We start from the raw sequence: 17666 nt of genomic DNA, 5'->3' as shown, positions 1-17666 counted from the left end.
TGCTTCTCTGCCTGCTTAAATGGTGGCCACCAAGGTAGGAGGCAGGCAGCTCAGACTCCTCCATGAAGACTGAGAAGCCAGATCAGTTACCTGGGCCCTGCCGGTGGAAGGCCCCGCCTGGAGGCGGACTTCCTGAGCCACACACTGTGACGTGGCATCAGCAGCCAGCAGGGGGCGCGGGGAAGCGGGTCTTCTTCCAGCTTCCTCTCCAGGGAGCCTGTCTATCCCCTGGCTGTTGGCCTTGCAGCCAAGGGACACCACCTGGATGGTGAGGCGGGGCCGGGAAGCAAGTCTTGTGGAAGCTGGTCTTCCGAGCATTTCTGAGAGCAGCTTGAAGGGAAGAGCCTGGCCTCCCAGGAGTCTGGCTCTGGCTGTTGGGACTGGCTCACCTAACTGCTTGGTGCTAAGCTGGTAACACCAGCTCGTGTGTCGACTACTCACAAAGGGATCAGTGAGGAACTTCCAACCTGTGTTAGTGAGGGGCTGGGAGAGAGCCCCCATCGGGATGCACCATGGAAGAAGGAGTGACCTAGGGGACAGCCAGGCCAATAGCATGGCCCTTAGACCCCACTGGGTGGGTGGCTGTTGCCATCCATTCTCAATCTCGGTTTACAAGGCCAACAGCCCTAGCGACTGTGCCCGGGTTCCCCCTGAGTTACCCGCTAGGTGATCACAGCAGCTACAGAAACCTGAGTTGGGGCACAGCCTCCTGAAACCTTAAATCTCTAATGGCAATCCTGTTTTACCTAACTTTGCTCAATTTGTGGTGATTGCCTGGATTTCTAGTTGAACAGGAATCTAAGGCACGTTTGGCCTTGGGGAGTGTGCTGTGATGGATTAGTGATGTCTGCCTGAGTACAGGGGAGGAGAGGGCAGCACATGTGAGCTAAGCCTGCACTGACCAGTCTTTCCAAACATGTTACGCTATGGGGCCATTCCAACGATCTGTTGTGTAAAAATTATCCCAAAGCATAGTGGCTTAAAGCAGTAACAGTGATTAGTATCTCTCAGGATTCCGGGAATCAGCGGGCTCAGTTGGCAGCTCTGACTTGGTGTCTCTCACGTGGTTGCAGACAGCTGGGATTGGAGCTGGCCTCCTTGGGTGCTCCTCTCCTCCACTCCTGTCCCCTCCCCTCTCCTCCCCTCCCTTCCTCCCCTCCCCTCCGCTCCCCTCTCCCTGTGGTCTCTCCCATGTTGGCCTCAGGTAGTAGGGCTTTTCATATTGTGGCTGAAGAACAAGTGCTTCAAGAGACAAGGCAGAAGCCACGTGGTTCTCGTAACCTACTCTCTGCAGTCACACGGTGTCACTTCTGCGTCATCAACTCCTCAAGGCAGTCACAGAGCCCACTGGCTTCAAGGGGACAGAGACCCCATCTCTCAATGGAAGGGATGTTGAAGAATTTGCACCCATCTTAAAACCAAAGTGCAGCCTGGAAGAGCAAGAAGGAGAATGGTGCTCAGGTGGCCTCAGGGCCCTTGTCCTGGCACATGGGGCTACCTTCGGTGTCCTAGCAGGTGGGGGTGCAGCCACCAGAGACCCCAGCCCTGGGAGGTGGAGGAATGGTGCTAGGAGCAGAGCCAGCACTGTCAGCCCCTGGAGGCACAGCTGGGTCCCTGGCAGTGACTTGAAAGAGACGGCATGAGGACAGGAAGGGGATGGAGGAGGAGGGGGACAGACCCATGTGGAGAGTCCCTCGGCTCCTCACTACCCTCTCTCCTCTCCAGGCCTCTCTCATGATCCTCTGTGTCCACTCACTTGGCCGGCCCTGGGGACAGGGGCTTGTGCAGCTGGGCTAGCCCAGGCACACATAAGTGAGCGCTCCTGCCCCGCTTCCTGATCCGGAGTCACTATCTGAACTGTAACAAGGGGTGATGCCCGCAGATCCCCTTGTTGTATCACTTAGGATGCACAGCAACCCAGGAGGGCGGCTGTGACATTACTGAGATACCAAGGGTTGTGAAGTCCAGGTCAGGAGCCTTCCTGGGGCCGGGTCAGCAGTGGCAGGGAAGGTCCTCCTGGAGGCCCTGGGAGAATAGAATGCTCTCTAGTAAGAGCATTGAGCTCTCTGAACACTCGTTCCCTCCTTTGATCCTGGCAACAGCAGCCTAGAACAGGAAACTTACTGCTTTGTTTCGCAGCTGGTCCCATGGCTGAGGAGAGGGTGCAACCAGCATTGCAACTGGGACCCTTCTCCCCCACATCTCTGCTTAGAACCTCCGGGCCCCCTACCTCCTAGTTCCCCAGGTTTTCTGGCCCCTCCCTGCAGCCAGAGCCACACCCCAGACCCTTCACCTGAGGGCTTGTCTCGCCCTGGCTTCCAGCTGCTGGAAGGAGGGAGGAGCTTAGGAAGGTCTGGGTCTGCCTGCGGTGGGGACCCTGGGCTGCCCGGGTTGGGCAGAGAGCTGGCGCTGAGGGCTGAGCATCTCAGGCTTCCTCCAGAAGGTCCAGCCTGCCCGGGCCTGGCCTTGCCCTCCGCTGGCCCCGGGAGAGGGTGAGGGCAATGGGGGAGTGCTCCCAAGCCGCCCCGGGAAGGTGGTTTGAGGCTGAGCTGTCTTTTGTTTAATGTGCGAGAATGAAATGTCTCTTGTTTTCTCGCCTCCTGGAGAACCCTGGCTTTCTCTGACCGGCTCATCCATAATCGCCGAGCGTTTTATTATGTTCAATCCGCGGCATCATAAATACTTATGAGGAGGATTTACATGTGGGAGATTTGTGAAGAAATCAGTCCCCTGGGGTCCCGAGCCTCACGAGCAAGGGGGTGGGGGAGCTGGCAGCCAGCCTGGAACAGCTGGCACCCCTCTCCCTGTCTCAGGTCCGTGTGACCTGCCCCGGGTCTAGGGGTTAGAGCAATCTCCGCCTTCCCCTGTCCCAGCGCAGAACCACCCACACCGGGGAAACACTTGTCAAGACTTTCCCTAAAATCCCAACAGCATCACCATCCCCTGGACCACTCTCCCTGCCCGGGATGGGAAAAGCAGAGTGGGGCCAGCGCGCCCCATTAGTGTATGTGGGGCAGCTGCACTAGCACGTATCCTAAAGCTGTATGAGCATTGAAAATAGCCCCGGGCCAGGTCCCGAGGGCCTGGGGCCCATGGAGGAGAAGGGGTTATGTAGCCAGTAATCAGCAGGCCAGGAGGAGACCCGTGCAGGTGAGGGGCCTTATGGGGAGGTGGAGGCAAAGGTGGCTTGCGTTGCTTTTTAATGCATGTGGCTTTTACCTCCTCATCCCTGACTCTTCCCTCCCCTCCCCACCCTGTGGGTGCTGGGTAAGAAGTCCCCAGCTCACTGCAAAGCATCCGTCCTCTTCAAGTAGCTTCATACGGTGTGGTGACAGGCCCCAGAGCTCCTGAGGTGGCCTGTCCTGCAGTGTCTGTGAGGAGGGTAGAGGCAGAAGCTATCCCCAGGCCGCTGGAAACGCTGCAGGTGCTCACAGCTGCCTCCCTGCCACGCTGCGGGGTCAGGAGGCAGAGTGACTGGGAGGCTCAGGCCCCGTGTGAAAGCCGCCCCTGCACTGCCGGTACCCTTGCTTGTCAACTTGTGTATCCAGCTGATATTTGCCAGGTGCCTGCCAGGCCCCGTGCCAGCCCTCGGGATAACAGCTTAGATAGGCCCTGTTCTTGTGCAGCTCCGCGTACCTCCTGGTCTGCCCGTTCCTTCTTTTTGCCTCAAGGAACTGTTGGCACCTTTGGGCATTTGTCCCCAGCCTCTCTCCACTGGGTGTCTTCAGATTTAGAATCACCAGCTGGAAGGGACTGGATGTTATCTTAGCCAGCCTCTCCTTTTTGGAGATGAGGAAACCGAGGCCCAGAAAGGTTGACTGTTTGCTTGGGGTCTCACAGTGAGTCGGTGGCAGAGCTGGCCAGATCTCCAGTCTCTTGCTCCTGCTGGCTCTTCTTTTGGGGGTGAACAGGGCAGCTCCAGCTGCTGAGGGAAGGTGGGGACACTGTGTGGCAGCATTGAGGGTGTAGGATCACCCCAAGCATCAGCGGTAAGGCCTGACCACCAGCCTCCAGGGCACCTGTGTGCACTTACATCGATGCTCAGGGCCCCCTGGGGTTCAGGTGCTCCACCTGGCTGCCCACCAGCTCTTGCCCAGGCCAAGACCCCTCCAGACCCGGGAAGATGAGTCTTAGTGTGGGGTTCCCCAGAAATGGACCCTGGAACAAGATTTCATTTAGAAGTAGTTTATTTGGGAGGTGAAGGTAGGAGAGTGGGGAAGGGAGGCCCGGAAGGAAAGGCAGGCAATAAAGAATGCCCGCTGAGTGTGCCACGCCTGACCTGCCAGGGAAGCTCTGGGCTCCTGTGAAGCACACACCCCGTGGGAGGGGGCTGGGGTGTTTATCCACCCCCTTCCTGGGCACTGGTTGAAGTTTGCTCTTAGCAGGTGTTAATCACCTGTCGCTTGCAGCCTGCTTCCGAGCAAGAGGGTGGGCCCATGGGCGGGCACCCTGAGCATGTGCTCCCAGCTGGAAACCCTGATGGCCTCTTTGTGTTAGTTGGCACTCTCGGTAACAAACAATAGAGACACGAGGAGGATTTTCTCATTCTTCACCTGGGAAGCTACAGTCAGGTCTGCCTGCAGGCTCTGTTGCCGCTGGGGCTCTGCAGACCCGGGTTCTAGTCCCAGCTCCCCACAGACGTACACCTCGACTCTGGACCATCCCTTCGCTTCTTGGGCTTCCTTGTGCCTTCGAAGGCAGAGGCAGACCTGCGCCTTCAGCCGGATCAGAAGGAACAGATTAGCCTGGGGCCACAAAGGCACTTAGAAAATCTTTTCTTGCTTTTCATGTTCATCATTTCACACCTATTTATGTACATTTTTTTTCTTTCTACCTTTCAAATCTTTTTTTTTTTTAGTCAAAATAAGAAATTGTGTATAACGAATCTGGCTTTTCTCCCAGCCCTCACCCACTGGTTAGCAGGAAAATTAACTTAACTTCCAATCCGATTTAAAGCTTAGTCTAATCTGATGATTTAAACAGCCTCTTTATTATTATTTTTTTGAAGCAGCCTCTTTAGATGGTGTTCTCTCTCGCTGGAATAAGAATGTGCAATTTCTCTGAGAGTCAGCCTTCCCTCTTCTCCCTGAAGGGCAGTGTCTGGCAGGTTGGGGGCTGGGAGGAGAGTAGGCCTTACATTCGGGGTGGGAGGGGGGGCCGGGGGCTGGCCCTGAGCTGCACAGCGTGGCCTCAGATGCTGCCCACAACCATCCCAGGAGAGCCCTGCCTGGCCACTTGTCTGGACCACCCGTGTTTCCTTTGTTCCAGGGGAGGCTCTGAGTGTCTATTCTGAGACCAGACTGCAACCAGACCCAGGTTCACAGCCTAATGACCTTGGGCAAGTTCCTCAGCTTCTCTGACCCCAGTTTCCTTATCTGTACTTGTGGGATAGGTAGGATATCCTGTGGAGCTGGTATGTGAACTCAGCATTAGCATATAGAAAACGCTTAGTAGGGTACCTATACACGTTAAGTACCAGTGTTTGCTGTGACAATGACAGTGATGATGTGTTCCTTCTTCCTCTTTTCTTCCCCCACTACTACTCTGTTAAACACTAGCAAGTCAGCAGGAGCTCAGCCTGTGGCAGGAGGAGCAGGGGGCTTGCCCCAGGAGCCCTCATGCTCTGTCCTGAACCTCTCGGCAAGACAGAAAGAAGCAGCGTCCGCCGAGCATTTGCTCTGAGCCAGACACTGCCCTCTGCACTCACCCCTGTAGAGATCCTCACAGCCACTCCTGCAGGTAGATTCAGCCCCCTCCCTGTGGTACAGATGCAGAAGCTGAAACCAGAGCAGTTGAGTCACTTATCCAGGGCCACACAGCTAGTGCTCTGGGAAGGGCAGGATTCAGACCCAGGCCTCCGAACTGCAGACGGACAGCCCCAGGCACGGAGCTCCCCTGCTTCCCTTAAGAATGTCCACCACCCCCCGCCTGGCATGGAGCCCGAGGGGGTCTCTAACCACTTCTGCATCTTCACCCTAGAGTTCCGATTCATGTCCGTGTGCTGGCCTCGCTGACTGTCATGCTGGCCATCTTCGTGGTGATGACCGTGCTGGTGAAGGTGGACACCTCCTCCTGGACCCAGAGCTTCTTTGCTGTCACCATCGCCTGCATGGCCATCCTCAGTGGCACCTCCACCGTCTTCAATAGCAGCGTCTTCGGCATGACGGGCTCCTTCCCTATGAGGAATTCCCAGGCGCTGATATCAGGTGAGAGCTGGGGTCCAGCAGCCGACCAGGTTAGTCCTGCCGGTGACACATGAAGGAGCCAGAGGGGAGCACGTGACCGCCCTTTGAGAAGAGGAAGTGAGTGTTAGGTGTGTTTCCATGACCTATTATTGTGGTTTCTTTGGCTCAGAAATCTGCAGTTGGCATGCTCACCTGGCTGGCACGTTGGTGCTGGCCATTGGCTGGAAGTTCAGCCAGGGCTGGGGCTGGGGCCAGGGTTGCTTTCCACCCGGACCCTGCCATGGCTGCTGGGCTTCCCCATGGCATGCTCTGGGTCACAAGAATGAGCATCCCAGGAGACCCAGGCGGACTGTTATTTCCTTTATGATTTCGCCATTTAGGATCACTTCCACCAGAACCACTGTCTCAGTGGGCACGTAAGAAAATTACATCGTCAGAGGCAGGTGGAGGGAGGGCGAGGGCAGGGCTGCAGCCAGTGTGCCTCCCAAGTGCATTTCCTGAAACGGCATTCCTTTCTTTCCTTCCTCCTTCTCCCCTTTCCCTTCTCCTGTCTCCTCCCCTTCTCTTTATTTTCCCATTCCCTTCCCATTCCCCCTTCTTTTTTTCTTCTTTCCTCCCCTCTATCTGTCATTTCCTCCTTTCTGATTGTATAGAAGACCTGCTATCTGTTTGGGGATGCAAAGATGAACAAGACTCAGCCGCTCAGGAGCTGACAGCCTAGTAAATAAACTCCGAGCCCTGGACTTTGACATTCTGGGGCGGTGGGGGGGGGGGGGGGGGGACTGATCCGCGACGTGGGCCAAGCACATTAGCTGAAATTTTGATGCTGACCCTAAGCCTGGTATTTAGCCCTCAGCAGTTCCGTTCTCTCACCCAGATGTCCCAACAAGATAAAAAGGAGTTGAGTCAGGTGGGGAGACCACCACCCCGTAAAGCAAGACTGGGGGCGCAGCCGCTCTGCTCGGCGTCTCCACACGCCCCATCATGTGAAGTAGTGCTGTGAGCATTTGCCCACTGGAGAAGAATTTCACAAAGAACCCACTGTGTGCCCATAGCGAATATGCCAGGTCGTATGTGGCAGGGATGACAAATACCTCGGCAAGGGTGTGTCCCTCTTCCCACTCCCATGCCAGTGCCAGACATCACTAATAGATCTGGATCTTTCCTCCTGAGCCTCTAAATCAAGCATGTCAAACTCAAAGGCTAACACGGGCCAAATAAACGAGGCATGTGGCCCGCGGGCCGTGAGTTTGACGTGCTTGCTCTATATCCTTCTCAACACAGCCCTGGAGGCAGCTACTGTCCACGGATCAGAGTTAGATGTGGCCTCAAATCTAATTGCTATTTCTGATAAAGGATTGGACTCAGATGTTCTGGTTCTTGAGTCTGTGCCCTTGGGCCTAAAATAAAATAAGAATGGACCCATTGTTAAGTTTCCGGAGTGCAATCAGTGTATCCGAGCAATGCTTTAAGAAGGGCATGCCCAGGCTGGAGGAATGGCCGCCGATGCTGGACCTAATCCCTCTGTCATCCCCAGCCGAGAGAGAACTCTCGTCCCCTCAGCTCCCTCCCTCTGCTGGAAGATGTATTATCAATAAAGCGACTACCATGCCCGTTACCTCTCAGGGGCCAGTGACCAAACACACCGTTCATGTTGGCAAGAGCCCTTCAGGTTCCTCTGGCCACCCACGAATCTTCTAGAGAAGGGAATGGGTGCTCCCTGAACTTTTCAGAAAGTCCAGTTTTGAGAAAGCGTTGAAACCCAGTACTCACACTTCTGTATCCCTTCCCCCGGGCCCTGAGCCTTTGTCGTCACTGTGCGCAGCCCCGTGGGCGCCCATCACGCTGGAAAGTCCCCGGGGCCCACTTTCCCCGAGGCCCCAGTGCCACCTCACCAGCCCCGGTTTTTCGTCCAGAGGAGCCCATCTGTGAATTCTGCCCATGGAGGCATCTGAGGAACAATTCATCCGTCCCACACTGGTGTTTTTTTTAAACCCCTCATTTGCATGTATTTCCATAACTGATGAGATAAAAAGTAGGGAGTCATGAAGGATGAGCTCCCCGAGGCCTGGTTTGTTGTTGATGATAATATTGTAAATTTCCTGCGATGTGGGGAGAGAGGGAGGAAAATCAATAGGCAGTGATGTTAGATCTGCTCCTCGGGGCAGCCGGGGAATGTCTTACTGCGTTTAACCCCACTTCTTACAAAACGCCCAGGTGGGGATTACAGCTTCTCAGAAGTTGGCAGCCTCTTGGCAAAGGGTTTACCCTGTTGTTGCTGCTTTGATGTAGGAAGGACGGAAATAGCCAAACCCCTAATTGAGAATCTGAGAGGATTTATATAGTACTTCTCTGTGCCAGGTGCTCTTCTGAGCACTTTTATGTAATAATACCTTTAATCCTTATAACAACCCTAAAAGGTGGGGTTTATTAACATCCCCCATTTTAAAGATGAGGAAACGGGGGGCACAGAGAGGTTGAGTGACTTGCTGAAGCTCACACAGCCAGAGTGGTAGAGCCAGGTTTGGACTCGGATGTTCTGGCTCTTGAGTCTGTGCTCTTGATCACTATGCTAACTGTTATTTCTTTGCCTGCCTTCGAATCCCAGCCTGGGACTAATGGAGCTCATGCCGACAAGGTTGGGGTCACCCATCAGTGCCGTGGGCCGTTCCGTGCAGAGCCACAGAGGTGTCGGGTGGAGCGTGGGTGAGGCAGTGATGATGGGCATGATGGTGGACAAGGGCCAGGACTGTCCTGCTCCCACTTCTGCTCTGTGCAACGCCGGGCAGATAAGTGGTGCCCGGTCAGAGCTGCCTAATACGGTGGCAAAGCACTCCATCCTACACACAGCAGTGTGCTGTGTGCTGTTTGCAGTCAGCCACTTCTTGCTTCCTTGAGAATAAAAATTCACTCATTCAGCCCTAGCTCAGGGGCTAGAGCATCGGCCTGCAGACTGAAGGGTTACGGGTTTGATTCCAGTCAAGGGCACATGCCTGGGTTGTGGCTCGATCCCCAGAAAGGGATGTGCAGGAGGCAGGCAATCAATGATTCTCTCATCATTGATGTTTCTATCTCTCCCTCTCTTTCCACTCTGAGATCAATACAAAAATATATATTAAAAAATTCACTCATTTAGCCGGTCGATTTAACATAGTCACCAGACACTGACTGTCCTGGTACCGGTGGTTGTGTCTGTGTTCAGTGCTTTCTCTGTTCACTGTCCCACGCCCCCCACTACAGCCTCATGGGATGACAGGGCAAGCATTAGCCCCATTTTCCAGGCACATAAACAGAGGCAGGGAGGAGTAAATGATCTGCTCACATGTGTAACACATGTAACTGCTGATTCTGGGCCAGTGAAAGTTGGAGGGTTCAACAGAAAAGAAAGACACATTCCTTCTCCCCAAAATAACTATGATCATGGCAAAGAGGGGACTGGCATTTGTTGAAAGTCTACTTTGTGCGGGGCCCTTTCCCAACATCATTTCATTCAGTGCTCAGAGCAGCCATGTAAGGCAGGTGCTGTCATCCCCATTTTACAGATGAGCAAACTGTGGCTCCAGGATGTCATGTCAGCACCCAGGTCACAATGAGCAAATGGCAGTGGAGGGTCAGGCGTACATCTGTTTGGGTCCTGGACCTCTGGGTCCACCCGGTGTTGCAGCCTTCTCTGTTAGGTAGCAGTGAAAGGTGCCACATGGTCACATGGGTCACAGGTCAAAGCCCTTGGCAAGAGAGAACATTCCATGTGGTGGAGCAGTTGCATGTGAGTGCGTGTGAATGTAAGAGTGTGATGGGATATGTGTGTGAGTATATATATGACTGTGGGTTACTATGTCTGTGTGTGCATGGGATAGAGTATGTGAGCATGCATGTGATAGTGTATGTGTATGTGTGTAGTGTGTGTGTGAGCATGTAAGATAGTGTAGGTGTGTGGATATGTGTGTATATGGTAGAGTACAAGCATGTATGCGGTAGCATGTGAGTGTGTGTGTGTTTGTGTATGTGTTAGGGTATGTGTGTGGATATGTGTGTATGCATGCACCCATGTGTTCACATGTGCATGGTGCCAAAGCTGCCTTGGGGTGCCAGGTAAGTTCCTGAGTCCAGGTGGGCAGCACCAGGGCATGGTGACGGGTGAGGGCTGCCCAGGTCAGATAGCCTGGCTCCCAGGCAGCGGGAGGGCTGTGCTGGTCATCCCCTGAGCCTCTCTCCCAGTGCGGTTGGTGGGTGGCTTGAGCGGAAGAGGAGTTCTCTGAGGTGTCACGCCCCTCATCTAAAATTTCTGACCCCACCGGAAGGGCAATAAAGAGAGATGGCGGGGTGTGTTCTCCTTCCGAGGAGCATGCCCGAGCCCCCGCCCCCTTTCTTCCCCATGGCGTGCATCTCCTAAACTCAGAGACCCCACGAGGCTTGCAACCAGGGCAGCAATGGACAGTGGCAGTTCCTCCCAGACAACTCCCTGAACCTGTCCCCAAGGCCCCCTTTTCCCTGACTTCTTAGTGAGCCACGCAGCCCAGCCTCGGCCCATTTCCCCAGCCCTTTCTTGTTTCCCGGTTCCCAGCTTTAATGAAGGTCCTCTAAAATTCAAAACACAAACAAAAAAGAGAGAGAGAGAGAGAGATGGAGGGTCAAGGGACAGAGGTGAAACTAGAAAACAGGCAAAATCTTGGAGGCCATTTGCCCACCTCAGACAGCAGCCTCTTCCAAGCCCATCAGAGAGAACCTGGGGCAGGGACATGAAACCGCTGTCGGCTTAGAGCCGGAGAGCTCGGCTGCAGAGCCCCTCGGTGCCGCCGAGGAGCCAGGACACAGAACTGCAGCATTGGCCTCAGCAGGGAGAAACGATTCTGATTCTTTTAAACTTGAGCAGAGAGGAGGCAGCCTGAGGTGCAGGGAAGATGGAGCCGCCCCCGCCCTTTTCCCTGACGTCCTGTGCTCCCTGCAGGAGGAGCCATGGGCGGCACCATCAGTGCCGTGGCCTCCCTGGTGGACCTGGCATTGTCCAGTGATGTGACGGACAGCACCCTGGCCTTCTTTCTGACCGCGGACATCTTCCTGGGGCTCTGCATCGGGCTCTACCTGCTGCTGCCCCGGCTGGAGTACGCCAGGTGAGGCCCCGCTTGCGCTCTCTCAGTTCACTCTTTTATGTGGTTCTCTCTCTTACATTTACTGATGTTCTCTCAGAGAAGTAGGTGGCATGTTTGTTTCCTTGTTGACTGCCCATCTCCCCATTGGAGGGTGAGCTCCCTGGAGCAGAATTGTGTAGCTTTTGCTCACTGCTGTGTCCCGATGCCTTGAACTGTGCTGTGCTCATAGTAGTTGCTCAGTAAATTGGCTGGCCGGCGGATGTGAGAGGTCAGCAGGTTTTTGCACAGAGAGGGCAGGCGGTGGGAGTGGGGCCTGAGGAGTGAGAATGATGAATAACAGCTCCATTCAGGAGCACCCCCGCTGCCCGGCATTGTGCTCAGCGCAGCCCAGGGGCTCGTCTCTCGTGTAATGCTCACACACTGTTCCCCGCAGGATGCAGCACAGCCATTATCCTGATTGGTACCCCTCACCTGTGAGAGACCCTGGCACGGAAAGCTTGAGTTACTTGCCTGAGTTGCACAGCCTGCTGGCAGCAGATCAGAATTCAAACCCCACTCCAAACCTGTCTTTTTAACCACTGTCTCGCAAGGCCTCTCTCCACCCTGAGTCTCTCCTTTGCTTTGTCTCGTTTCTTTTCCTTTCCTGCTTCCTGTCATTCTTTAAAAACAACTCGACTTTACCCTAGCCAGCTGGGATCAATGGTTAGAGCGTCGGCCCTCAGACTGAAGGGTCCCGGGTTCCACTCCTGTCAAGGGCATGTACCTGGGTTGCAGGCTCCATCTCTGGCCCTGATCGGGGCATGTGCAGGAGGCAACCAATCAATCTTTCTCTCTCTCTCTCTCCCTCTCCCTTCCACTTGCTCTAAAAATCAATGAGAAAAACATCCTCGGATGAGGATTAAACAAAACAACAACAAAAAAAACCTCAACTTTTTCTCATATCTTTTTCAATACATTTTCCTATCCATTGTCTTATTTGATGTAGGAAAGGCAGGAATTGCTTCCCCCATTTTCCCGGTGAAGAAGCTGAGGCAGGAGGCCCGGTGATTGACATTTGGTCCAGTGTGCGAGCCAGCAGAGCTGGGGGAGGTCAGGTCCAGCCCTGCCTTTTCCACAGGAGACCTATTTTGTGTGATGGCACTGAGCTAGGCCACTCACTGTACGCTTTCTTCATTTATTAGACATGGAGACTGTATTTTTCCACTTTGCAGATGAGGAAACTGAGGCTCTGCAGCATTCGCGGACATGCCCAGCGTGCTCACCTGGTGAGCTGCAGGCAGGGGTGTGAACCCGGAGCTGTTTCCGGAGCTGCACTCTTCCCATTGCACATGTCGTAGCTCTGGCTTGTGACTTCGAGGGTCTGTCCTCATCATTCGCTCCTCCTGTCCCTGTGAGAGTCACCTCCCTCATCACCAGGACCCCAGTTCTACTGGGGCAAGGTGCTTTCCCCGTCTGAGGATTGTCATAACCTCAGCGGCCTCAGGAGGATAAAAGGGGCCCGAGCAACCTGACACTGTGACCCCCGGGAGCTGCAGACCATGAGCTGCCTGTCCCTCCTGCTCCTTGGGCCGTCGTCAGAAATCGCAGGTGTGTCCATGAGGAAGTCCCTGTGACTCCTGGACTTTGGCTGGCTCACTGGCCCCCCAGCACCCCACACACTGCCCGGCACCTTGTCACTGCTGGTTAAATTGGTGGAGTCCCATGCCCTGTTTTCACAATGCTTTGCGTGGGTCTGTTTCCAGCGGGGTAGCTGTTTGCTGGGACCGAAGGTGTTCTCAGGGTGCGTGGCTTTCAGTGCTGAAACCAGGAAAGTCTCAGGCCAACAGGACAGTGTGGATTTGGGGCGTGGGCTTCGCACCCTGGATTTCAGATTCCCCTGGACAGCTGAAGTCCTGCCCAGCTGAGCATGTGAGGACAGAGCAGCCAGGGCCATGCTGTCCCATGGAAGCTCCTATTTCTCTGCTGATTAACACTTTGCTCAGGACCTTTGGGTTTGTAGAAGCTCCTCTGAGGATGGAGCTGTGCTCCTGGGCAACTCAGACTAAATCTTACTTAAAAGGGAGGTGCTGACCAACCGGTGTGGCTCAGTGGCTGAGTGTCAATCCATGAACCAGGAGGTCACGGTTTGATTCCCGGTCAGGCCACATGCCCGGGTTGCAGGCTCCATCCCCAGTGTGGGGCGTATGGGAGGCAGCCGATCGACGGTGTTTCTCTCTCTCATCGATGTTTCTATCTCTCTATCCCTCTCCCTTCCTCTCTCTATAAATCAGTAAAAGCATATTTTTTAAAAGGGGGAGATGCTGCACCAGGAGGGCTGGGCTGCCCCTTCCCACCCAGGAGGAACTGAGCCTCGTGCAGGATTGGAGGCTGGTGACCTTGCTGGGGTGAGATGAGCCGGTTAGATTTGGAAGAACTTTCAGGAAGAGCTTCAACCACAGGAACCTGGTGGGGAGCTTCCTCAGAGTAGACTTTGGGTGAGGACCTGACACTGAGTAAAGGGAGAAGTAAGATTTCTTTCCCTAAATAGAGATTGTAAATTGAAGTGGGGTTCAAGGCCAAAGCTCCTACCTGGGCATCGCAGGAAAATGTGATTCTGGGGAGGAATCTTCCCACCGACCTGCTTGTTATTTATAGGCTCTTAGGATGAGAAGACTGGCAGGGATCTCAAAAGCGCATAGCTGCAGAACCCCGCATTTTACAGAGGAGGAAACTGAGGCCCAAAGAGGGGAGGGCCTGGCTTAAGATCACACAGGGAGGCAGAGTAGGACTGAAATCAGAACCCAGCAATCACCACGCTGCTGTTCTCCCACCACCACCACCACCACCACACCGAGCCTTCAGTTAGAGGTATCTTAATACTGTCGGCCCATGTCTCTTGGTTTTCAGATATCTGAGGCCCAGAGAGGTTGAGAGACCCAGACAAAGTCACACAGCAAGGCAAAGTGATCCAGGCCTTTTCTTCTCTGATCAGAGTAGCAGAAATGGAAAAATTGATCATATTCAGTATTGAGGATATGGAGGAAAAGACACTTTTATAGGCTGATCAATTCTTTCAAAAATTACATTTTGAAGGCTATTTTGTGCCTGAAGGCTTAGCTGGAAAAGGCCAAATATAGTCCTTGCCCCAGAGAGCTGTCTTTTATTAAAGAAGCAGAAGATAAATCAGTAAACGAACACAATGATTATAAACTGTGGTCAGTTTTTTAAAAGAAATAAATAGGTGCTCTCAGAGAGATTAAAAGGGTGGAGGAGGTGAGTCAGACAGAGCAGAGATATATTAGTCCTACCTATTCATCAATATTTGACAAAGTTTTCATATTTTTATTGATTTCAGAGAGGAAGGGAGAGGGAGAAAGTGATAGAAACATCAATGATGAGAGAGAACCGTTGATTGGCTGCCTCCCGCATCCTCTCAACTGGGGACTGAGCCCACAACCTAGCATGTGCCCTGACCAGGAATCGAGCCATGACCTCCTGGTTCATAGGTTGGGGCTCAACCACTGAGCCACGCCAGCTGGGCTAAAGGTACAAACCTTTTGGTCCAGCAGTTGCTCTCCTAGAAACCTGCCCTACTAAAATACTTACACACGCAAGGACTGGTGTATAGGGTATTCATCACACCGTTATTAGTAGTAGAGTAAAACCGGAGCTAACCTACTTATCCAGCAGCAGGGGAGCAGGCGAGTTGTATGTTCATACGGTAAAACACGATGCAGCAATGCAACAGACACATAGAGCCCACGTGCTCGTGTGAAAGACGGCCACACAGTAGTGTTCTGTAGACAATTACATGTATGCATTTATGCACAACAGTTATTGTGTATTCAGGCAGTTACTTGATGTATTTTTTATATACTTAGGAATTGGACTGTTGCGGAAAGTTTTACAATATGTACGTTTGCTGCTACTTTTGCTTAAGAAATGTAACTGGGCTTGGGGCAGTGTGGGGTGCTTAACATGTTGAACAATATTCACCAGATTTTGAATGATCAGTACCTCTGAGGAGTGAGACCACAGGTGAGAAGTCTCGTTCTACTACGTCATTTCTCTTCTGCGTTATTTGGGTCCATGACATCGAGCATGTATTACTTTTATAATTTCAAAAATTTGTGTTTTTAAATGTTATTTTACCTCCCCCTTTCCCCCCCAAAAAAAACAAGTGAGCTGAGACTGGAGCCCAGGCTCGCCATATGGTGGCCAGAGATGGTTTCCTCTGTCCCGTCTCCGGGTATGGCCACCACTCCCCAACAGCGGGCTGATCGAGTCCAGCCTTTCAGGCAGCACCCGGACAGGCAGGCCGGCACCGCAGCTCCCCTCCCGCCGCCCTGCGGCACGGCACGCCCATCGCCTGAGAGCGGCCTGGGGCTTTGCACGCCGGGCCTACGGGTCCCCCGCCTTGTCCCTGGAAAATCCCAAGTTTTCTTTCTGGGCCCTCTGACCGCGTGTCTTCTCCCCTGGCAGGTACTACATGAGGCCTGTTTGGCCCGCCCACGTGTATTCTGGTGAAGAGCAGCCATGCCAGGACTCCCCCAGTGCCCCCTTGGCGGCCCCCAGACCCAGCGTCTCCCCGACGCCACCCCTGCGCCCCATCCTAAAGAAGACAGCCGGTCTGGGCTTCTGTGTCATCTACCTCCTCTTCATCACCAGCGTCATCTTCCCCGCCGTCTCCACCAACATCGAGTCTCTGGACAAGGACTCGGGCTCGCCGTGGACCACCAAGTTCTTCGTCCCCCTCACTGCCTTCCTCCTGTTCAACTTCTCCGACCTGTGTGGCCGGCAGATCACAGCCTGGGTCCAGGTGCCAGGGCCCAGAAGTAAGGTGCTCCCCGGGCTGGTGCTGCTCCGGACCGGCCTCGTCCCCCTCTTTGTGTTCTGCAACTACCAGCCCCGTGTCCACCTGCAGACGGTGGCCTTCCCGTCCGACATCTACCCGGTGCTGTTCAGCTCCCTGCTGGGGCTCAGCAACGGCTACCTCAGCACCCTGGCCCTCATCTACGGCCCGAAGCTCGTGTCCCGGGAACTGGCCGAGGCCACAGGGGTGGTGATGTCCTTTTACATGTACTTGGGCTTGGTTCTCGGCTCAGCCTGCTCGGCCCTGCTTGTGCACCTCATCTAGGAGGGGGCGGCGGCAAGAGGGTCGGTGCCGAGCCCTGCTCGGGAGCTCGGAGAGATGACAGGACCCGCCCGGAGGGCTGGAGTTGGGCCCAGTGTGGACGGCAGAGCACACTGGGCCTCATCTGTCCCCAGGGAGCTGGTGGCACGTGCTGCCCCCGTGCCAGGCAGAAACATTCCAGACCCCTTAACAGAACGCTCCTGAGACTTGAAGACCAGAAGACGTCTGAATGAGACACAGCCACAGGCACGGCTGAGGTGGCATCCTGCCTTTCTGCAGAGCCTGTTGGGGACTGTGTTGCCAGTGTTCGGCTCAGTGAAGTGCCAACACCCCCCCGCCTTGCTCCTTCCTGCTGACAGCAAGGTGTGGGAATTCTCAACCCTCCCTAACCGGAGGGGTCCCCCTGGAAAAGAAGTCCCCGTGGGATGGCCAGTCTTTAGGTACAAGACCCACAGAACAAGATGGCCAGTCTTTAGGTACAAGACCCAAAGAACAAGATGGCCAGTCTTTAGGTACAAGACCCAAAGAACAAGATGGCCAGTCTTTAGGTACAAGACCCAAAGAACAAGATGGCCAGTCTTTAGGTACAAGACCCACAGAACAAGATGGCCAGTCTTTAGGTACAAGACCCAAAGAACATGGTGAAGAGCAGCCATGCCAGGACTCCCCCAGTGCCCCTTTGGTGGCCCCCAGACCCATGTGCAGACCCTGCTTTCTGGGGGTGAGAGAGCACCCACCTACCAGACTGGGACACCCGAAAGAGGCCTTCCGGAGGCCTCCATTCCTTAAACTTGGGCTCCAGAAAGCTTCCCAGGACTGGAGACCAAGCATGTCAGGCCTACGTTTTCAAACAGGGCTCTTTAAAGTGGTCTTGGCCTGGGTCAGTCAGGGCTGGGTCTTTTGACACTGATGTTTACAACATGGTCATTGGTTCAAGGGCATAATAAATACCTGGGTATTTAATGAAGTGCCTGTGGTAGGGTCTTGGCAGGAAAGAACACACTCAAAATGGGTAATTTGAGGATATTTGAAAAGTGGGTATAGGGCTGGGTGGGGGGGCACATCTAACCTGCTGTGACCTCCCTCCCTCCCTCCTGTTCTCCCTCCCTTCCTCCCTCCCATTTCCTTTGCTCTCCTCCCAGTCCCTGTGGCCTGTACCACAGCCAAGGAGCAGGCGCAGATGATGGAGAAAGGACGGAGAGGCAGAAGGTATTCAGCTCAGGGCCTCGTCTAGAGTGGGGCCGCTGGCCCCTCCACTTCCACAGCTTTGTTTGTTAT

At 54.2% G+C, this 17666-nt stretch overlaps 1 protein-coding gene across 1 annotated transcript in view; it reads left to right on the top strand.

The window, feature by feature from the left end:
- Window positions 1-17344, top strand: part of SLC29A3 (solute carrier family 29 member 3) — a 41221-nt gene extending 23877 nt beyond the window's left edge. Inside the window, exons 4-6 of the mRNA XM_054728926.1 lie at window positions 5980-6206; window positions 11134-11296; window positions 15737-17344. Of these exons, the coding sequence (XP_054584901.1) occupies window positions 5980-6206; window positions 11134-11296; window positions 15737-16391 (1045 nt within the window). The 3' untranslated portion in view covers window positions 16392-17344. The remainder of the gene's footprint in view (window positions 1-5979; window positions 6207-11133; window positions 11297-15736) is intronic.
- Window positions 17345-17666: the final 322 nt, after the last annotated feature.

Source organism: Eptesicus fuscus, chromosome 17, assembly GCF_027574615.1.
Source record: "Eptesicus fuscus isolate TK198812 chromosome 17, DD_ASM_mEF_20220401, whole genome shotgun sequence".
Taxonomy (NCBI): Eukaryota; Metazoa; Chordata; class Mammalia; order Chiroptera; family Vespertilionidae; genus Eptesicus; species Eptesicus fuscus.
Note: the sequence above shows the minus strand (reverse complement) of the source record. Positions and strands in the feature narration are given on the sequence as shown.